The sequence below is a fragment of the Plecotus auritus genome (assembly GCF_963455305.1).
Source record: "Plecotus auritus genome assembly, chromosome: 1".
Taxonomy (NCBI): Eukaryota; Metazoa; Chordata; class Mammalia; order Chiroptera; family Vespertilionidae; genus Plecotus; species Plecotus auritus.
In genome coordinates, this window is record NC_137770.1 from 20,979,976 (window position 1) to 21,003,632 (window position 23,657).

The 23,657-nt window shown below is 38.2% G+C and overlaps 1 protein-coding gene across 1 annotated transcript in view; it reads left to right on the top strand.

The window, feature by feature from the left end:
- CEP128 (centrosomal protein 128) overlaps positions 1 to 23,657 on the top strand; it is a 384,557-nt gene that overhangs the window by 139,496 nt on the left and 221,404 nt on the right. The window contains exons 15-17 of the mRNA XM_080673796.1: positions 1,644 to 1,994; positions 10,713 to 11,363; positions 17,927 to 18,091. Of these exons, the coding sequence (XP_080529922.1) occupies positions 1,644 to 1,994; positions 10,713 to 11,363; positions 17,927 to 18,091 (1,167 nt within the window). The remainder of the gene's footprint in view (positions 1 to 1,643; positions 1,995 to 10,712; positions 11,364 to 17,926; positions 18,092 to 23,657) is intronic.

Consider the following 23,657-nt stretch of genomic DNA (forward strand, 5'->3'; position numbering starts at 1 on the left):
TGTACAATGCAGATGATATTTATTGTTTGTTCAGCTCGCAGCATCATCTTAGCCTCCTGAATCCAATCTTATTTGGACACATGACCTTGTCATGTTAACTTTGTTATCCCAGGTATTTGGAAACTAAGGCATAAGAAGAGCAGTTTATGGGCCACATTGTAAGCACTTATTTCTGAATTTGTCACTCAGTTCCAAAGCTTTACAATAGTGACTTAATGTTAATGATTACAATATTATTTTATTTGTATGAAATGTTATATAAACGCAGTGTCCTCTCATTTTTGAGGTTAAAAGTAGATCTACATGCCCTGGCCAGTATGGCTCAGTTGGTCAGGGCACATACCAAGGTTGCGAGTTGGATCCCTGGTTGGTGGGCCCAGGAGGCAACCCAGAGATGTTTCTCTCTCACATTGATGTTTCTCTCTCTCTCTCTTTCTCTCTCTCTCTCTTTCTCTCTCTCCCTTCGTCTTCTAAAAATCAATAAAAATTGTTTAAAAATTAGATCTACACCTATTCTACTTAAATTAAAATTATGTATGAATCATGATGATTTAGTGAAATTTCTAAATGTATTATTGACCAACTCTGCTTTAGGAAAGCTAGATTTTAAGAGTTTGGGTTATATTCTGGATTAGATAAATATTTCAAATAAATTTCAGTTTATTTAAAAATCTATCCTACAGTGATTAATGTAAGCTTGAGGTAAGTCCATCAACTTACAACATTACTAGAGGCCCAATGCACGAAATTCGTGCAAGAGTAGGCCTCCTTCCTCCGGCTGCCGGCACCGGCTTCCCTCTGGCACCTGGGATCTGGGCTTCCCTCGCAGCCCGGCTTCATCTGGAAGGTTGTCTGCAAGAACATCCGGTCTAATTAGCATATTACACTTTTATTATTATAGATGTTGATTTAGCTTGAAGTCCTTTTATTTAGAGCCTTTTAACTGTACTCTGAAATATAGTGTTATTTGTACTGTTTGTCATCAGTGCTCATTTTTTTTGTATGAATTTTTATTTTAACAAAATTTTAGGAAGTGAAATATTACATGATTGTATGATAATCTGAAAACATTGATATTTAGTTGGGCAAAATCCTGTCTTATTAAAATAATGCACATTGTTGTTCTCATCAACAAGGTTCTATCTATTTTATTGGTGTTCATTTGGAAAATACATATTTTCCTGTTTTGGATAATGAAGTAGTTGGAAAAAGAAAATATTTTTATAAAAAATTATTTTCAACTAATGTGATTATAAAATATACAGAAAAGAACTCATAATCTGGCTGGTGTGGCTCAGTTGATTGAGCTTCATCCCATGCACCTGGATGTCAGCTGTCTGATTCTCAGTTAGGGCACATGCCCAGGTTTCGGGCTCAGTCCCCAATAGGGGGCGTGTAGATGGCAACCAGTTTGTGTTTTTTTCTCATTGATGTTTCTGTCTCTCTCCCTCTCCCTTCTTCTTTCTGAAATCAATTTAAAAAATATTAAAAAAAAAGAAAAGGACTCTTTCCTAAATTGGTTGCTAATGAAATTTAATGCAGACGATTCCCATTTCAGTGACATTAGAGACTCTTGCTTGATATATTATGCATCCAATTTTGACAAGAATATGTACCTAATATTTAACCTGCTTTATTTCTAGAATTTAACACGTGAATTGGACAACAAGGAAAAGCAGCAACTACAGATGTTGAATCAACTTAAGGAGATCCAGAATCACTTTGAGACGTGTGATGCCAAGAACAAGCAAGCTGACCACCAGATCTCCGAGCTGACGCACCATGCTGAGGATGCAACCAAGCAGGCTGAGCAGTACCTCCTGGAGTTCCAGCAGTCAGAGGCCCTGAGGCAGGAGGCAGAAAAGAGGAGAGAGGAGCTGAAACTGAAAGCTCAGGAGTCCATTAGGCAGTGGAAGCTGAAGCATAAAAAGTTAGAGCGAGCAATGGAGAAACAATCTGAAACTCTGGATCAGCTGACAGACAAGAATAATCAGGTATAAATGCCAAATCCCTAAGGAATTATTTTTGCTGTGACCAACCATTCATTCATCTGTCCTGTGAACAAACACTTGTGTGCCTTGCTGTGCATATAATCTATCAAGATGTCCTTGATAGAAGAGTGTTTATGTCTTGACTCTTTCAAGGTAAAGAGTGATTTTGTTTTGTTTTTTAATCTTTTTAAAGCCTTTTTTTATTCCATGGCTTTTCAGAGTTGGCCCTTAAATAGATCTAACCCCTCCTCCAGTTTAGTTTTTAGTTCCTTACATTGAAATCATTGCTTAATACTCATGTGTAAGAAAATCACAAAGTCTTTCTTAACAATTACATGACTTCACCCAAAGCATATATTTTAGAATCTCATTTATTGGTATTCTTCAACTTAAGTATTTGTTAAAAAGAAGCATTTAAAAATGCAGTAGTTACTACTTGACCATTTTGTGGCAGCCACTATAATGGGGTTAGTGAGATGACTGATATCGATAATCTCACTGAATGAACAGTATTATCAGATCACAAGCCTCTTTAAGACTCTGCTTTTGTGTCCTTTTGATAGCAACAAAAAGCATTTCACTGATCTGTGTATGCATTTCACATCATCTTTTCTCTTGCACAATCAGTTGCTTTAAATGGATTTTATGCTCGTATGTTGATTCTCCAGTATATCTTTGGGTTGAATTAAACCCAGATGTTTATAAGATAATAAGCAGGAAAGTCATGATTTGATTTTTATCTATGTTTAGTCTTGGTTTATCATTTCTTCTTTGTCATTTGTCACTTGTCAAGAATTATGAACATTCTGGAAGAATAATCATTTGAATAAGTTGTCTTTCTTTAAAAAGAAAACAAAATGTAGGACAGTTACCTTTTTGAAATCAATTGTCAGCACATAAGAGTGACAGGTCTTTGTTTCAGATGAGCTGTCATGGAAAAGATGTTTTACCTCTGTTTCTCAGACCTACAGACGATGGAGGAAATAATTGCTTGGCCCTCACTGTGGATGTTTGCTTTCCAGTTTAACCCATTGGGCTCATACTGGGTGGACCAGTAAACAGCTCTAAAACTTTCAGACTTGAATCTGAACTGATTTTATTCCAGGAAATTGCTCACCCTTGATTATTCTGCTGTCAGCCTGGTCTGGCAACTGGTTCAGAGAGCCTGCTTATAAGGGAGGTTGCTAGGGGGAACAGTGGTTGGGGGGATTGATTGATTGAGAACCATCTGGGGATTTTACTTAATTAGAGGAAATTTAGAAGAGTCCATGCCATCAGACAGTATCCTAATCCATGGTGCTGAGAGTTTTCTAGATTGAGCTTTTCAGATTATTAAAGATTATTAAACAATCATTTCCCAGAATACTCTTAATATAATTATTTTTTATCACTAGCATTGCTAATGATAAGCAAAGAAGTAGTTTTAAAGTGATTGCCATAGTTTAGGGTAGTATCACAATTATCACAGCAGGCATTGTAATTTCCACTTTAAAAGCCTTAAAATTAATGCAGCATGTTGCAGTTAGAGCAATGGTTAATCAAGGAAGAAAGGGTAACATATATTTCACTGCAAATGCATGTGTCCAATAAATCTGTGATGTGGAAATACATTGTGGGAAATAATTTTGGGAAAAAGTGTTTTTTACATCTTTCTGAATAATACCACTAATGATTATTTAATTCTTAATACAATCTCAAAGCTACCTGAAGGCATTAGTAATACAGCCTACTCATTTTTGTTTTTTTTAAGGACTAATTATTTTCAAAAAGTGCCTCCAGGGTATATTTGGAAGTGTATATTAAAATAAAAATGATACTGGTTGACAAGTAAAACACATTATGGTTTAAAGAATAAATTAATTGTTTAATAAGTAGCTTTGTTGAGCCATTTTATATGGTCAAAAGATATCATCTTTGGATTTTAAAAATAGTTCTGTGCATACTTCCATATCTTTTTCCAGAATAATTTATTTTCTGCTTTAAGATTTTCCAGTTAAAAATACATTAGAAGAGCCCTGGCCAGATTGCTTAGTTAGTTGGCATGTGGTTCTGTACAACAAAGGTTGCGGGTTAGATTCCTAGTCAGGGTACATACCTAGGTTGCAGATTTGATCCTGGTTGGGGTATGTACTGGTGGCAGCTAATCAGTATTTTTCTCGCTCATGGATTTTTCTCTCTCTCTTTATCCCTTCCTCTTTCTATCTAAACATATCCTCCGGTTAAGATAAAAAAAACAACAACAACCTTAATTAAAAATTACGTTAGAAGGCTAAAAGCTTTTATTTTCCTAAAAATTGCTCTGATTTATTTGCTTTTTTTTTTTTTTTTTGCTTTTTACCTTTTTGGAATCTTGGTAGATTACCACATATATATCATATTAAAAAACTACTTAATTACTGAAGGATATGGAATATCAATTAAATGGCATATCATTGCAGAAACAAACAGAAATCAGATTGTATACTTTCCTTAAAAGACAATGGCATGGATGTATACATCAGGGAATCATGGTGTTCTTTAAGGATATGTAGATGAATGTATAATGGAAGACCTAAAATTCTATAGATACATATAATCTCATAAGTTATGACCTTTTTGTCCTTATTTCTTAATTAATTAATTCAAAATGATAGTTGACATAAAATATATTTGTTTCAGGCCAAAAATAAGCATGAAACCTTTGTTTTACTTTTAAAGTGCAGTTTGAAGTCATTGGCTTTTATACATGCTTCGAAAATGCTAAAGAAGAAAAACCAACTGATTCTGTTCATAACATATGCTTTTCTGAATGTTCCAAATTCATATATCTTTTTAACATGGATAATGGGAATTTTCTTAGGTTATGTGCGTATGTATGTTTGTGTGTGTTTTCTGAATTGGCAGAATACTTGGCTTGCTTATGTGTATTGAACTTTTTGCTTGATAGTCTTTGACTTCAAGAATCTTATATTGTCATTTTTCCTTCTGTGTATTGCTTTCATGCTGAGGAAAAACAACAGCAATATGTAATAAATACTGTCTTTTAAAGTTTGATTTTTTCATGTCTAAAAAGTGAGAATGATCAATGCTTAAGTAAGTACTTTTAAAATATGTAAGCAGTCCTATCAAATGCTATTAAGGAAAGGCTAGATCACTGATTATATGGTCCAGCAAAAGTAGTTTACAGTTGTTTGTATGGAAAATTATACAATAATTAATACATAATGATATAAGAATAAACTCTGTTTTGCGTACTCACAACTGTAAGCCTACTTTTACCCCACCCTGAATTAGCATAATTTTAGCAATCTGTCTGCATGTTTCCTCACAGGCAAATAAATAACTTATTATTATTATTTTTAATTTCCTTGGCCACCTTTTAGTTAATTCAAAAAAACTATGTGTCCTTTGTCATCAGGCCTTTGAGGAGTTCACTCCTACTCCTATGTCCATCATGGTTTTAGACAGTCTCATTCTTTTGGCTTTACCCAGCCATTACAATTCTTTCATAATCTTTACTTACAGCTGATCTTCTTTGGAAGCAGGGTTTTCTTGGTTAGAACATTCTCCCCATTGTTCCTGACTGTGATGTATTTTTCCATTACGCGTCAACATTTCTCATGGATTTTTACACCTGACTTCCCCTCAACCTGTTTCATTACATGCTATTTTTGCCATTATCTTTGGCGACCTCAAAGTTTCAGTCATTAACCTATTTAATTCTGTATCTTCATACTTCACTAATTTCCTAATTTACCTTCAAACCTCTCAGCAGCTAAGTTCTGTGACTAAAATTTGTTATCATTTGTAATTTCTGGATGTTTGGATCTCTAGTTCCAAAATTTCAGTCTCTGATCTTACACATTTCCTCTTTCCCCTTTTCCTTTTTGAACCATTGGCATTTGATTTTCATCTTCCTGCATTCCTCTGGTTGTTCAGCCATTTCCTGGAATCAGTTTTATCCCATCACACTGGACTTCTTGAAAAGCTACTCTGATGACATGCTCACTGGCATCTTTAATTTCTTCCTTCCACCTCACACATTTTACTGATCTTCAGTCTATAATCAACCCAGCTCTCTACTTTTTCCATCCCCACCCAAAACTTACATAGAAATGTCAGTAGGCTCCTATAGTGATCTTGGTTACCTCCGCACCCCAATCCATTCCATTCCATTCCATTCAAAAATTCATGTGGCCCAAGTACTAGGTATGCAAGCCTATTCTGATCAATAAAGAATTCTCTATGAAGTCTGTTGGGGAGCTTTGGGTAAACATTTACTCGCTCTTAAAAATGATTCATGAGATGAGAGCTTTTTTCCTTCTCTTGATGTTGTATTTGGCTGGAATGTCTGGAGTGGCGGAAGCTGTCTTGCTATGGCCCTGAGAGTGAAGGGTCACACAGAGAGGGTATTGCTGAGAGAAATGCAGAGAGGTGGACTTGAGCTTTGATGTACTGTGTCTGCAGCAGTCCTGTCTGGGGAAATGATAATAAATTACCTGGTGGTTTAAGCCAATTTAGATTGTAGTTTTTCCCTTATTCTCAGTAGCTGATGTGAAACATCAATTCTAGGAGCTATTTATTAGTAAAAAAATCCTAAATATAGGATTGGCTAAATGGAGAAGTGGGGTGACGACAGGGAGGATCATACATTTCTAAAGGGAAAGTTGGCACACTTTACTGTGCTATTGGAAGTTAGTTGGTTTAACCATCAGAAGGCATACCTTGGGGCATTGATGCCACACCTCAGAGTGTGGTATTACTAGTAAGTGACCAGTAAGAAAACTTTAGGATGTTGGCGTATGTTGTGTACTTCTTGCAGCCTTCAGAAAGGTGCTATAAGAGAAAGACAAGTATGGGTTGAAACTGGTCTGTCTAAAAGCAGAGAGCTAAATTTTTGGTGTGGAGAAATTAAAAATCTGCAACCTGTAATCCAAATTTTCTGAGTATGATAATTTGGAGTCTTTTAGTGTTGGAAAAGTCAAATTATCTGTCCATCCTGAAGTTAGTCCAAGCAAGAGAGGGAGGTCAGACACATAGCAGAAATAAATATGAAGTAAAAAAAACCAAAAAACAAAAAAAACCAACCAAAAAACAACAAGGCAGATTTCTCAGGCCCTTTTCAAGCACTTCTACTCAAGCATTCCTGGCCACACAAAGGAGCCCAATGTCTGTTGTTTTGAGCTTCCTCAAGGTAAAGGCTCTTCAACTGAGGGCTCCTGGGGATGTCTAGGATATTGAGGTGGGGTTAAGACACTGACATTTTCAGACTCAGAGACAATGTCTAGACAATATCTAGAGCTGTGGCTACTAGCCAAGCAATTAATCAAAAAAAAAATGGATGAACTTACTTAGTTTTTAGTACCTGTGTTGCCAAAGAAATTTCAAACTTGACTGTTACCTTTGTCATGAGTTGATGTGTGTGTGTGTGTGTGTGTGTGTGTGTGTGTGTGTGTGTGTGTGTATGTGTGTAAAACCTGCAGAATTGTAGAGTATCAGAGCCTGAGCTTTGAAGGACTCTTTCTGAGCCAACCAATCAGTTCCTGCTATGTGGGAAAAAACAAATATCCTCGCTGTTTAAACTAACTTTAGGAAGATATGATAGTATTTTAAATCAAAGCCATTGCATGTGCTTGAGCTTCATCTTGAAAATATGATTTTTATCTTCGGGGCTGCACAGAAGTCTCTCAACTCATGGCCAGGGGGCTTTGCTACTTGTTCTAAAAATTAATCACTGTATTTAAGTCTCCTCCCCTTTTTCTCAGATGGTATTAGTGTCCTTACAGCTATGACTTGGTTCTGTCCCTTTTTGTCTTCTCTAGGTGGTAAGTAGAGTGACTCCCAAAGACATTTCACTCTTTGACTGGACCTGTCAATAGGATGAGATATCACTCCCATGATTATGTTTTGACCTTAAGATAAGGAGATTATCTGTATGAGCCTAATCTAATCACAAGAGCCATTAAAAGCAGATAGAATTTTGCCTGTTGGGATAAGGGGAAGTTAGAGGGATTTAGAGCTATGAGATTTATTGTGGTGTTGCTGGTGTCAGAGACAGAAGAGACCCTGAGCCAAGGAGATCAGATGACCTCTAGAAGTTAGAACAACGCTTGGCCCAAAGCTAGGAAGGAAACAGGAACCCAAGTTCACAGAACTAAATTTTGCCAAGAATATGAATGAACTTGGAAGTGGATTTTCCCCCAAAGGCTCCAGACTAGAGCCCAGGTCAGCTGACACCTTGGTTTCAGCCCCAGGAGACTCCTAGCAGAATGCCTTGCCTGGAATTATGACCTATGGACACAGTTGAGGTAATAAATGTATATTGTTTCCAGCCACTAAATTTGTTGGAATTTGTTACACTGCAGTAGACAAACAATACATCTACCCTTAGGCTTATCTGTATTTCTAGCCATTTTTCCTGCCTTACAATCTTTCCCAAGTGAACTCATTTATCTGTGTTCAGTCTTTGCAATCCAGGAACACTTATCAGTTATCCCTCTTCACAGTTTTGATCACTCTCTTGCATGAATACCAAGGTTTTTCCTTGAACTTAATTTCCAGCCCCTGCTTTTTGTATCCCCTTTCCCACTTGTGTTCACAGCTCTATGATGTTACTACTATGTCCTTTATAAAAATAATTTCCTTAAGGCCATAGAACTACTTATGACTGGACTGAGAAGCAAATTCAGTTCTCTGGCCAGAGCTTAACTGCTTAATCACCCACCCACCTCCTTTATTGTTTCTCATGTCAGCTTCATTCTGTTTCTCCCTGTTTGAACTGAGGGATTTGAAGAAACTTTGCTTTTGAGTGATTCACTAATTTTATCATGGATTGTTTCACACTGATGTATTAAAATATGAAGTGTCAAAATGCCTTGCAAGTATTGAGGCAGTATAGTAAGAGGCTAGAAAATTTCTTGGCAAAAGGAATTGGGAAACCCAGACAGATAGTTAAACAGCAGTTTGCAGCCATCTAGTAAATCCTATCTTCCCAAAACCAAGGACACTCAAGAGTAAATGCTTTGCACTTCTCCCTAACCAGAGGGTAAATAGCTTAAATCACCCTATTCAGGGAGATAGATAGCAGAAATCCAATTAGTGCCATTTGCCAATCACACCCAAGGACAAATGAAGTTAAGGGAATAAATCTCATTTTGGCACATCAGCATAAAACTGATGAATATTCTATTGAGATCCTCCCTGAAGACCTCCCCTAAACGCCCAGCCTTTAAAACCCCTCAAAAGTAAGGTCCCAGCTTGGGCTCTCCCTCCAAGGAGCACACCCTCCCTATTCCCCTTCTTCTCCCTGTTCTTTCCCCACAGGCCTGCATCTCCTAAACTCTAAGAAACCCCAGAGAAGCTTGCAACCAGTGCAGCATAGGCAGTAGCAGTTTATCCTGGGCAACCCACCCCCCACCCCCCATCCCTGAGGCCCCCTTTTTGACTTAGTGAGCCAAAGCCACCCAGCCTAGGCTCATTTCCCCACCTAGTACCTCTCCTGTTATTCTAGGCCCTTCTTTGTTTCACTGTCCCCAGTTTTAATGTCCCCTAAAACTCACCTGGCCAGTCTGGTGTGGCTCTGGGGTTGAGCATCTCAATTCCCTGTCAGGGCACATGCCTGGGTTGCAGGCTCAATCCCCAGTAGGGGGCGCGCAGGAGGCAGCCGATCAATGATTCTTAACATTGATGTTTCTATCTCCCTCTCCCTTCCTCTCTGAAAATATTAAAAAAAAAAATCACCTGGACTCCTGTTGTGAAAATTTTTCCTGCATGAAATCAAGAACCTGCAGACTACCCCTAGGCAGACCCACTAAGGGCCAGGACCTCTTTCCAGTAACAGTATTTGCATTTTAATTCATTATTTCAAATTCTGAAATGAGACTCTTAATTTTTTTCTGGGTTTGAGCTATGGTGGGCATCAGTAAGCAGGTACAGATATTGTCCTTGGTGCCAGTGTTGGAGGTATGTTTGTGGCAATTTCTGCTTCCTTCCCTGCTGACTCTTTTATTTGCATTGATGATTGGTGAGGATTAGAAGGCCAGTTCTTGATCTCTGTCCCTCAGTGTATACCCTAACCCCCCTAAGGAGGCTGGCAGAAGGTGATGGCTGTCTGGTCCCTTGCCTTTTCTCTTGAGATCCTTCCCAACCACTCCCAATCTTAAACTAATCTCATTTCTACCTTTATGGGGCCTCAAGACTCCTAGTTATGTACTATTGTGTTTCTCGTCACTATTGACATTATTTTATTAATAATGGCTGTTTATACCATTACCTTTCTTAGATTGTATCTGTGTGCTTTCTTATATTTTCTATATCGGTTTGAAGTTTTCCCTTTTTAAAAGTATGGCATTGAAATGCAAATCATTGTTATTTTAAATAAACTATACTATATTATTTCAATCTCTGATAAATTATAATAGGAGTCTTTTTCCTTATTCTTTTGATCAACTTTATCTTACATTTAAATAAATATGTATGAGCAAGGATTGATGTTTTGGTAATGACAATCTGAAACATATTTCAATGTGGTGCTACTTCAGAATAATTGTATGTTTCCTCTTTTTCTAGGCTAAAATATTTTTAAGAAAGAATAAAAAATAACAAATAAATATTTTTCTTTGTGAATTAAACTTTATTTTGTTTTCTGGCATTGTCTATGCTGACTTTTATTATCTATTTTCTTATTTTTCTATGGTGAATTTTATAGTAATTTGTTTTTGTTTTGTATTTTTAACTTGGTAGATCCTAAAAGAAAAGGATGAATTGAAAAGCCAGCTTTATGTGGCGTTACAACAAATAGAGAACCTTCGAAAGGAATTGAACGAGGTCCTAACCAAGCGGGCCCTTCAGGAGGAGGAGCTTCACTGTAAGGAGCAGAAGCTAAGTGACGTGAAGGCTGTTCAAGCTGACCTTGAACTAGAAGTCAAGGATTCCCTGGACACCATCCATAGGCTAGACTCTGAAATCCAAAAGCAGAATAAGGTTCAGAGCCAACTGAAAGTGGAGAAAGCTCACTTGGAGGAAGAAATTGCAGAATTAAAGAAGAGCCAGGCCAAGGACAAAGCTCAGCTTCTGGAGATGCAAGAGGCCATCAAGAACTTGAGTGCCATCCGGGCAGACCTGGCTAATAAATTGGCCGAGGAACAGAGAGCCAGGAAGGAAGTGCTTAAGAACCTTTCTGACCTCAAGACACAGGCGGAATCTAGAGATGAAGAAACGGCTACTATCATCACCCAGTTAAAGCTGGAACGAGATGTGCACCAGAGGGAGCTGGCAGATCTCACGTCCTCACTGCACAGTGTGAGAACTAAACACGAACAAAACGTCCAGGAGCTCATGAAGCACTTCAAGAAAGAGAAGAGTGAAGCCGAGAATCATATCAGGACACTTAAGGTACATGTGCTGAATTATCTGATGAAGGAATTCTTCTGGTGGCTCATGAAGTTAATAGAGCGTAAACTTTTAGAGATGATTCTGTATCCCTAAGCATTGATGGGAAGCTGAAACGAACAATAAAGAGGCTTATCCATGGCCGTTCGGCCAGGTTGAAATGAGTTACAGCAGCCACCTGGGAGCACCTCTTTCAGAGCACTGAAGCCTTTTAAAAGGAACCATTAGCTATTTGGGGAGTTCAGAAAAAGGCAGAGGTGGCAATAAGTTGTGGGTCTGAAATGTGCCCTCATTCAACATTTATGACCTCCTAAAATATAAAAGGCAAAGACTTACCAAGGCCATAGAAGCTATAACCACAGCCCTTATTAGTATGGTAACTAAAGTGGATAGCTTACGGGCTGTGTAAACGTAAGGCTTTTGAGATTTACCCTTTCTTTTCCAAATCAAAGGTGCCTGGGCAAATGCATAGTTGAGTTCTTGCATTTGGGGAAATGTTTCCAAGTCTAATGGTATTAGCATTTCACCATGCAGCGGCTAAATAACTTTATAACATGATTGTCAGGAGCATGATAAATCTATCCCTTCTTTCTGCTTCATTTTTTTTTTCTCCAAGATGCTTATCATCATATAGATTCTATATTATTTTTTTTAATCAGTCTTTATTGGAATGAACACTCGTCAGAGATGAAGAAGAGCTGATCTTGAAAATAAAAGATGGATTTTATATTGATTGATTAGCTGTGACAATCATAATAATAGTAGAAGACTTTTTTATTGCTTAGTTTGTACCAGTTATTACTATAAGAACTTTACATGTGTTAATTTAATATTCCTGCAGACTTTATGGTATTATTTTCTCTCTGTTCAGGAAATTGAGATATGGGAAGTTAAGTAATTTGCCCAAGGTGGAAAGTAGTTTAGACAGGATTTGAACCCAGGTAAAGTGTCTATTTCTTAACTACATTGCTATACTGGAAAAGGTTTATTCTTAAGGATGTCTAGGTATGGACTCGGGAGACTAGGTGGATAACGAGGCTATTTTTCAAGATAGATAATAAGGACAGAACAGATTTGGAGAGAACAATACAAAATCCATGTTGAGTTAGGAAGAAGGGAACTTAAGCCTAACCATGAAAGTCTAGGTAGAATAGTCAGTACATAATAGGTTAGATGTTGAGGAGGAACTTGAGATTAAAGTAAAATATTTACAGCCAGTAACCCATTGGTGGTCATTGAAATCATGGGATTTGGATGAGGTCATGCAAGGAAAAGGAAGAGGATGAAAACCCTAGAACATCAATGTTTAAGGGAAAAATTGAGAAAGATGTTTGGCAAATAAAAATGAACATATGAAAGAGAGGAGGAGAACCAGAAGAGAGTGGAAATTCAGGTAGAACATATTAAGAAAGGAATAGTCAAGAGTGTCAAATGTGGCACACAGGCTAAAAGAAGAACTAAAGGAGAGTTTATTCTGTTTGTGAGAGATTGGTGGAGAAGGTCCAGGAGGAGATGTGAGGAGGTCAGATAAAAAATAGAGTAGATAGCACATAACAGGAGACAGGGCACATCTTCCTTTGAAGGTTTTGAAAGAAACCAGTAAGATTGAGTAAGCTCATAGTCTGAGCTTATTGATGTGAATGCTAACCAGTCTCTTTCCTCCCTCTGAAGTACAGCAGAGCAGCAGGGCAGCAGGGCAGTAAGTAATTTATGAGTGGCGAGATGTAAACTGCTGTGAAGACTGATAGAAACTGCATGAGACTAGTCTGGGAGCATGTCATGCACTGATGTAGCTAACATTGGTGAAGAAGTATCATGGACAAAGGAATGAGAGTGGAAGGATAGGAATCTACGATTGTAGGTTGCTTATTTGGTCAGGATTTTTATGTTAGAGATTAGATTTTCAGAGTTAAAGACCAAGGTGTGATAATGCAATTGGTTGCTGTTGTGGGATGTGGATGAAGGTGATTGTAATACAACAGGTCAGATAACTTTGATGTTAGTTTATTGGATAGATATTTGGGTATTTATGATGCTATTGTGAAGGCATCAATTGATCACATGCCAGAAAGGATGACTGGTCAATCAGCTGTTGCCAGCAGGGAAGGGAGAGTTGATGAGAAATAGAGTGAATCTTAAAGGAAGGCAGGGTTTCTAATGAGGATAGGTATATAGTGACTTGTTAGGTCATGGCTTGACAAGTGGTTCTTTCCAGGATGGTCCTTTCCTGTAATGCTGCCTAATCCTTCAAGGACCAGTTAATTGTTCATCTCTTCTATGGATTTATTGAAGTTGGGATGAATCTCTAATCCTCTGTGTTTTTATAGCTCTTTGTTGTATAGAATAGCAAGCACATTTAGACTGTCTTATATATTTTTTTTTTTTGTGTGTGTGCTCATAAGTCTTATGAGCACATACAGTTAATTTGGTCTTAGCCATTTTTTGTGTCTCTTTACATCAAACATGTCAAACTCACGGCCCGCGGGCCGCATCTGGCCCACGAATATTTTTGCAGCCCAGCCAATATAATGTTGTGAGCAGTTACTTACAATTATGAAAGGAAATAAGTCTCCGGTCATATCCAGAATTACTGACATTCACCTTGGATCAGTTTTGAAAATAATCACTGTGAACAAGATTTCCCCCGAAGTAGGAAAGACAGTAGCAGAGAAGAGATTCCAAGTGGCAGGAAGAAAACATTAATTTTATCATTGCTCTTGTTCTTTTTTATATACTATAATTTTCAAAATAAACATACGTTTCTATGAAAATTGAAGCTTTTGTTTTTTTGCGGCCCACATAAACTTAAACCTTGTTTATTTGGCCCGTGTTAGCCTTTGAGTTTTACATTGGTTAATAATGTTTGAGACAAACCAAAGATATTTAATGGATGTCGGGTCATGTGCCACGCCAGCACAGCCAAGGGATCCGCGAGCCTGAGGGAGGGCGGTGAAGGATGAAGAATAAGACAGAACAAGAGAATAAGCTGGGTCTAGGTGGATCTTCTGTGCCATGCTGGAGGCCACAGAACAGATCGAGACTGCAAAGCTGATGCTTTATTTATAGTCAGGGACAAACAAGGTAATCTACAATGTTCTTGTAAGTTTCACTTGTTTTGGCAGCACTTGCTGCCCCTCCCACAGCCCATTAGCTACCCAGGAAAGATCTGTGGAGCAGTCACAAGATCAAGCTTTATGCTTAGAGGACTGTGCCCTCCAAGCTGGGACTTGTTTGTGACTTTGCCAGCAGGTCAGTCCGAGGCTTAACCCTATAACCGCTCCCTACAGGGTCAAAAATTTTTTTTTAATATACTTTTATTGATTTCAGAGAGGAAGGGAGAGGAAGGGAGAGATAGAAACTGAACTGCATCCAGCACGGCCAGGGGTGAACTTGAAAAGGGGCGGTGAAGGATTAAAGAAGACAGATAAGAGAATCAGTTGGGGCTAGGTAGGTTCACTTGTGCCTGGATGAGGACACAGTGATGCAGCCTGTAAGCCGAAGCTTTATTTTATAGTAAGAGCACACAAAGCAAAACAAGGGAAGTGGTCAACATGTTTACAATGTTCTTTCGAGTTTCACCTTGTTTTGGCAGCACTTGCTGCACCTCCCTCAGCCCATTAGCTACCTAGGAAGGAACTAGGGAGGACTATAAGGTCAAGCTTAATTATGCTAGGAGGGCTCTGCCCTCCAAGCTGGGACTTGTTTGTGGCCCTGCCACAGGTCAGTCCAAGGCTTAACCCTATAGCTACTGCCTACAAGAAACATCAATGATGAGCGAGAATCATTGATTGGCTGCATCCCACATGCTGCCTACTGGAGTTTGAGCCCTCAACCAGGGCATATATCTGACCAAGGAATCAAACTGTGAACGCCTGGTTCATAAGTCAACGCTCAACCACTGAGCCACGCCAGCCGGGCGGGTCAAATTGCTTAAAAGCTGGAAATCAGCGGACTTGCTCCTGAATTGCTCTGTGATCTTTATGGCTTGGATTTCTCACTGTAATGGGGGAAAACTAATTTCCTCATCTTTTCTTTAGGAAGTACTTTTTGTTCATGTACAATGAGAAGACAATAAGCTTTGAAAATTAACTGTATGTAAAGAATATGTAATTTTGAAGTATTCTGTGTATCCCCTGAAACTGTTAGACTTTTTTTTTTTTTTTTGGAAGACTGAGATTTAGGAGGAGTGTTGCAGCTACTCTTTAATGTGGCACAAAAGCAACATAAGAGCTTAAAAGGAGAACCAGAGTTTTTGTGAGCCTCGTACTTTGCTTTTCAACTGAATGAGTTACCCATAAGGAACAACCCTCACCTCATGCTATTTCATTAATATAACCTTATACCTTTGCTTACTTATATTAATTAAAAGGAGTTGATAATATCACAGAATATTTAATAGACTTTATTATGTACAAGAGTGCTTTGGATAGTAGCTCTATAAATGTTATATTTTGTTATCTTTCAGCTTTAATTTATTACTTTTTCTGAGTCTAATAAGTGCTGGTATTTCACCCCTATTTTTCCACTGCAAAAATTATAGTTCTCTATCTAGAAATACTCTTCTCATGCCTATTTTTAAAATTAAATGTAAAATATTATAATGAAATAATGTAGCTGCTGTTAATATTTGAAGGATATTGGGTTACCACTTCATTATGATTTCAACAAAAAAAATTTTGTAGAGCCTTTTTTTGGGAATTAAAAGACCAAGGATTGGAGTTCTATACTTTTGCCATTTGTTGGCCATATGATCTTGGTCAACATACTTAACCTTTTTGCACTTAATAAAAAAAATGGGAACAGTAATGTCTTTATCACAGGATTTTTGTGAGTGTGCCATTATTTTATAAACTATAATAATAAAACCATAACAAGAAGCTAGTTTTTAGTCAAACTTAGGCATTAGTGTGCTGGTAAATGTTTTCAAAAGGCTCTCTGGAAGGATGGGAAGAAAGCTGATTTGTAGCGTTTCCCAAGTTCAGTGGTATAAATACCTCCTTTGGCTGATTTCAAGCTATCAAACAAGACATCACAGGAGAGGGACAGAGTTGGAAAGAGATGAGCACAGTTGGTTCTAGATAGCCTCTGTGAGCCAGCTCCAGCACCCCCTGGCTTTAGGGGAACCTTCTATACCTCCACTTTTAATAGACATAAAGAAAAGCCAAAGCCTTCTACTGCAACTTCAAGTCATAATTGACCACTTTTCCTGATGAGAGACTTTATTTTGTAAATTTATTTTGGGTTATACACAATTCCTCATAAAAACTCCTTGTTAATTTCAAGTGGCATCAAATTTTAGGTGAATTTTGTGGGCTGAATAAAATTTAGATTTTGTCTAAAACTCACAAAACTTATTTCAGGCAATTGCTTTCAATAATTGTGTTCCTATATAACTGATCAAAAAGATATAATAAATTATGAAAAGAAAAAAAGTATATGTTAGGCACTAAAGTCTATATAAGTAGACTATATGTAGTTGCCTACAGGCTATTAGTAACTGGAAGGTGTGAACAGTTAATATTGCAAGTTGCATCCAGCTGGTTTTGAAACCTTGTGGTGTATGTACCTGTAGAAAAGCAGTGTGGCAGGGAAGTTGAAAGCATGGATATTGGAGAGAATTCTTGGGTTCAAATTCTGGCTCTGCACTTAATCACTACTACCCTGGGGCAGCTTATTGGTATCTCTGTGCTTCAATTTCCAAAACAGAAATAATAGTACCTCCTGGTCAGGTTGTGAGAACGAAATGAAGCTACACAAAATATCTTAGAATAGTGCATGATATCTAGTGTTTATATTGTTATTTTAAAAGTCTGTAAGTTTACATACATGGCAGATTTTTATTGAATTCCATACATGGAATATATTATTCCTAATTTTTAAAAGCTGATTCTGTTATATTGCAATTAAAGATGAAAAATCAGGTATTTTATTACAGTGTTGATACTGAAATAATCACTGGTAACTTTTTTTTTTTTCATATTAAGTTACATGTAGTTTCTTGGCTGCTGCAATTTATAATCTTTTTAGTTCTACAGGAGTGGTATTAATAATTACTACAAAAAGTACACAATTCTTTCACCAAAATCAGGAGTCAGGAGGTTTAGGTTGAATAGGAATGTTGTCAAGCTCCGTTTACCAGTATAAATGAGAAACCGATCAGTCAGTAATAGTAGCTCATAGTACTTCCCACTCGGGACACTTCTCTAGTAACTCCTTCCCTTCCCAGCAGAGTTAGTGTCCTTTGGGTTGTCACAATACTCCACCTACACCTTCATTAAGTATTTCTCATTCATTGTTGTATACATTGATTTTGGCATCGGTCTCTTTTACTCTTCATATCTGTTATTGTCAGCACCGAGCACAGTACTTTTCACTAAGTAAATGCCCAGGGAGTGCTAAGGAGTGACTGAATAGATGCAAAGAGCATTTCTTTTGTTCTGTTTATGTAGGGACTCTTAGAGATAGCCACAACTGGAAGTGTTTGCCTCCTGATGTAATGTGTAATTTGTTTGGTGTACAGTTTGGCTGTGGCCAGTGGACTTTCTCTTTTCTCCTCTTTTTCTCAGGCAGAAAGCTTAGAAGATAAGAATATCGCCAAAGTCCATCTTTGTCAACTAGAGAAGTTAAAATTACAGTGTGACAGGTTGACAGAGGAATTAAACCAGAATGAAAATGAGAACAAAAAACTAAAGCTAAAATATCAGAGTTTGAAGGACAACCTAGAAGAAAAGGTAAGAATGTGAATGAATTCTAACTTAAAAGACTTATCTGAATTTCTTCTAGAACATATTTTATGTTTTAATAAATGTTAATTGTAGTCCTGCATAGGACAGTTGTATTGGTGCCATAAAAATTACAGAAGTTTTAATAAGCTGTGATTGCTGCCATTTTTATTCTTTGAACAAACCTGTGATCTTCTAATACATTTGATTTTAAATTTCTTCTGGATCTTAAAATGGGAGTAGTTTAGAGGCAAGATAGTAAAGCAAACAACTGATTTAATATGTGTACTTAATTCTCACAACTCTTTGGGTTAGATTTTATCCATCCTCTAACCTATAAAGAAACTGCAGCTCAAAATAAAATAGCTAATTACTCACTATATGCTTGACACTTTTAATACTCATAGTAATTTTAGGAAATCAATACTATTATGCTCCTTTTTGCACTTGCAGAGGCTGAATGAAGCAGTGGGGGTTGGTAACTTTGGAACATCCCCAGCAGGCTCACTGTTTTCCTAGCTGTAGATGTGTTAAGTTGATTTGGAGTGTATGCTACATCAGACATTGGGTAGAATAGAGTCACTACTTTTGTGGCAAAAAGTTAACTAAGAATTGAAGCCAGAATATTTAAATTTGGTTTCTGTTTCTTACACCAACTTCCTAAAAGGATTTTCATTTGAGTGTGATAGAAGTCAAATGTAAGAAAGACATTAAAGTATGGATAATAGGATAAGGCAGGATAAACGAGTCAGATGGATCCTCTACTTTATAAGGGTAACTAGAATCTATGATGGACTGTCATTGGGTGGGTGTCATAAAACTTAATAAACTTCAAGGAAGCAACTTTCTTAATGATTTGCTCACCTTTCCCTTTTTTGTTGTTTGCAAAATTTCCTATATTATATGTGTGTATGTATGTACTAACTTTCTAGTAATTGTTAAAATCAAGGAAATAAAATACAAATTTGTTTGCAATTTATGATTAAATGAGCTAACTCGCTAAGTTTAGGCCTACAATCTTGACAACCACTGCAGTTTAGTTCCTGAGTCATTCTTTATTTTGATTATGTCTAATGTTCATACATATTTAATGTATCCATTGGCAGGGTGTAGTTGCTGTGGAGATAAGTTAAATTTTCCAACTTTTTCATAATTGAAATTTTAGCCAGAAGATGTGTTAACATCTTTTATATTTATTTATTTGCATTCAATAAATGGTGAAAATTTTGATATGTTGAAAATGTAAAGCTTACTTGTTCTGGTTAAAATAAATGTTTCTTCACTGATTCCATTTGTTATGTTTCAGGCAGATATGCATTATGACGTATAAATGAAGCATTCCCCTCAGAGTCCCAAGAGTTAATGATTGTATTCTATTGCTGGGTATTGAGCATCTAGTATGTGACAGGCATTTTTCTGGATGCTGAGGCTAGGATACAGAAAAGACACAGGGCCTTTGTCTTTGAGAGGTGGTATAGCATTAGTGGCTGTGAAGGGAACTTTGAGTGTAAATCAATTTCTAGCTATGTGGCTGTAGGAAAGTTGCTTAAAAATTAGTCTTACTTTTACAAAACATCCTTAAAACAGGTATAATAATACATCGGCTATGGAATCAAACGTGAAAATGTGTATACTAGTAAAGTGCTTGGCAGATTATCTGATACTAGTAGCCCTGCGCATGAATCCGTGCACCAGTAGCTCGCTGCTGCCCTCTAGTAGCTCTCTGCCTGCTGCCCCGCCCTCCTGTAGCTCCCCCGCCCCCCCTCACGCTCCCTCCCCATAGCTTGCTTCCCTGCCCCCTCCTGTAGCTCTCTGCCTGTTGCCCTGCCCACCTGTAGCTCCCTCTGCCTCCCCGCCCACCCCCCATAGCTTGCTGCCCTGCCCCCTCCTGTAGCTCTCCACTGCCTGCTTGTAGCTTGCTGCCCCACCCTCCTGCTGATCTGTGATCTGGTCGTTATGCGGTTAGTCGTTACGCTTCATGGCATAACGACCATTTGCATATTACATCTTTATTATATAGGATAAACTATCAATTATTAGCTGCATTATTTTGTTATGGTTTTCAAATATATGCCAATTAATGGTTTAACCAAGCAATTAGCCAATCAGCAAGCATTGCTTGACTGACCATGGTTCCTCTAATTGTGTGTTAGGTTGTTAAGAGCCAGGGAACTGGAATCAGAATTACTGCAGAACTGTGCTTATTGGGAGTTTAGAGTCAGACGTTGTTGAATCACTTGAGACAGGTAGTCTACAAGGAGGTACCTGTTTGAAGAGTTCTATCAGCAAGTGATATTGAAGCCACGTATGTTAAACAAACAAAACAAGTGGGCAGTTTTCTGTTTGGGACAGGAACCAAATCTTGGTTGTTTATGCATCCTGAGATAAGGTATAGAGCCAGACATGCAGTAGGTAATTTATAAGTAAATTGTGGATAAAAGGTATCTGTGCATGAAATTTGTGGGCTGGGGGAGGGGGTGTCCCTCATTCCATCCTGCACCCTCTCCAATCTGGGACCCCTTGGGGGATGTCCGACTGCTGGTTTAGGCCCGATCCCTGTGGAATTGGGCCTAAACTGGCAGTCAGACATCCCTCTCACAATCCAGGACTGCTGGCTCCCAACCGCTCGCCTGCCTGCCAGCCTGATCACCCCCTAACCCAGGGGTGGGCAAACTTTTTGACTCAAGGGCCACAATGGGTTCTTAAACTGGACCGGAGAGCTGGAACAAAAGCATGGATGGAGTGTTTGTGTGAACTAATATAAATTCAAAGTAAAGGAGCGGAGGGGAGAGCAAGAGAACTGGATAGAACAGCTGGATCCGGCCCGTGGGCCGTAGTTTGCCCAAGGCTGCCCTAACCACTACCTTGCCAGCCTGATCAACGCCTAACTGCTCCCCTGCAGGCCCCATTGCCCCCAGCTGCCCTCCCCTGATGGCCTGGTTGCACCTAACTACCCTCCCTTGCTGGCCTGGTCACCCCTAACTGCCCTCCTCTGGTGGCCTGGTTGCCCCCAACTGCCCTCCCCTGCCAGCCCAGTTGCCCCCAAATATCCTCCCTGCAGGCCTGGTTGCCCCTAAGTGCCCTCCCCTGATGGCCTGGTCACCCCTAACTGCCCTCCCCTGCAGGCTGGGTCGCCCCTAACTGCCCTCCCCTGCAGGCCCGGTCTCCCCCAACTGTCCTCCCTCCCCTGTAGTCTGGTTACCCTCAACTGTCCTCCCCTGCAGGCCTGGTGGCCCCTAACTGCCCTCCCCTGCAGTTCTGGTCCCTCGCCACTGCCCTCCCTCCCCTGCAAGCCCTGTCACCCCCAACTGCCCTCCCCTGCAGGCCTGGTCGCCCCCAACTGCCCTCCCCTGCTGGCCTGGTGGCCCCTAACTGCCCTCCCACGCTTGCCTGGTCGCCCCCAACTGCCCTCCCCTGCTGGCCTGGTGGCCCCTAACTGCCCTCCCCCGCTTGCCTGATCGCCCACAACTGCCCTCCCCTGCCAGCCATCTTGTGTGAGGGTGTGACTGTCAATTTGCATATTACCTCTTTATTACATAGGACACACACACACACACACACACACACACACACACACACACACACACTGTGCCTGACTGACTGGGGGGGGAATAAAAACAAGAACACAAGATAAAAATACATTTTCAGTGAAAAAAGGCCCTAAGACTTATAGCCCAGAGATTACTATTTGAGCAATACAATGATCTTGATAAATGGGGCCTTATGGGTTGAAGGGGTTTGTGATGGTCCCCTGCTGTAATCAAAAGGGAAGCCTTTCTTGTTTACTTAACAAAGCCTTATTCTTGCAGGTCCATCCCTAACATAAATATGTGATGCTACTTATGCCACTGACACACACTTTCCCTTTTTTTTAAACGTCTTGCTGTTAATTTGACTGCGTACTTTGGTTTAGGTCTTTGTTTCTTGTCATGTTATTACTTGGTAAACTAAGAAGTGTTAAAACTGAATCAAAATTCATATACAGCTTTAGTACCGGCAGCCTTAATTAGTAGTAGAAGATGCTGTCCATATATATGTACCACATAACTAACTTTAGCATATTTTCCTCATATATTCAGTGGTGATATGTGGTAATAAAATACATTTTTTGATATGTGGTAATAAAATACATTTTTTGATATGTGGTAATAAAATACATTTTTTCCAACATCTGATTTTGCTTTAGAATCAATTGTTATTTTTCAATTTTACATGACAAAGAGAACAAGTATTGTGCAACACACAGAATTTTTACATATGCAGTTAAGACTTTATTATGAGCTTCTTACCAGAGAAAAAGCTCTCATGAAAGGGTACAGATAGAATTTTATCCCATTTATAGTATCATTAAAATTTATTATACCTGTTGCTTAAAATTTTAAAGGAGAATTGTTTGGTTTCTCCTTTTGTTCTAAAATGATCTTATTAATATTAAACTTTATATTCTTCTGGCATTTACCTCAAAACTCATAATGTTGTTTATTCTATCAGAAATATATTTTTATTGGTTTTACTGGAATCTGTGAGTCATTGAAAAAGTTAGTGTATAATTAAATCATTTTTGCTTAGCAAGTCATTAAAATTGACATAGTAAAGGTTTTAAATGTCTTATCTATACAGACCCATATCTGATTTAATTAAAAAAGACTTCATTAACACAGGTATGAGTTTATTAATGACACTGGCCATTTTTTTAGAGCTTTCCAGGTAATTCTGTCATATAAGTATTGAAAGATTGATTTTAATTTTGAACATGTTTACATAATATTTTTGATAAAGCTGGTGCCTAAAATTAAGAAAACATTATTTGGTAAAGTATTTTGTTTATACTCTGCATATTCTCTCCATCCTTTTTATAAGTATGGATGTTTCATGAACAATACATACAGTATTTTGGGCAAGTATAAAAACAATGAGAAAAATGGTATAAAGAAAATGATAGACATTAAATTGTTTTTCTAAGCCCAATGCAAACATAATAAAACATTTATTTTCATTTATTAGTGAAAGAATAATATAATTTTACTGGCTGTTCAGTTCTATAAATTCTGAAATTATAGGTTTAAAAATAGTTTTTTCTTGTGTACTCTGAATTTACATGTCATTGAATGTTTTTATCAAAATCAAGTTTATTTGCCACCCAATATTTTATCTGGTAAATGTAGCATTATTTTGTTGTTGATTACATTATTTGCTTTTTTCTCTATTTTAAAATTATAGATCAAGTAATCTTTTTTAATCCTCACCAGAGGACGAGAGGGAGGGAAGGAGGAACGGAGAGAGAGAGAGAAAGAGAGTGGAGAGGGAGGGAGAGAGAGAGAGATAGAGAAACATGGGTCAGTTGCCCTCTGTACACCCTTAAACTCCCTGACTGGTGATCGAACCCACAACCCAGGTATGTGCCCCAAATGGGAATCAAATCAGCAACCCTTTGATGCACAGGATGACAACCAACTGAGCTACTCTGGCTGGGCTCAAGTAATATTTATCCTCTATGAGTTTTATCCTCTATACTTTCCGTATTTGGAACTCTCGTTTGTATTTGTTACTGTTTTCATTCTAAGCAGAAATATGA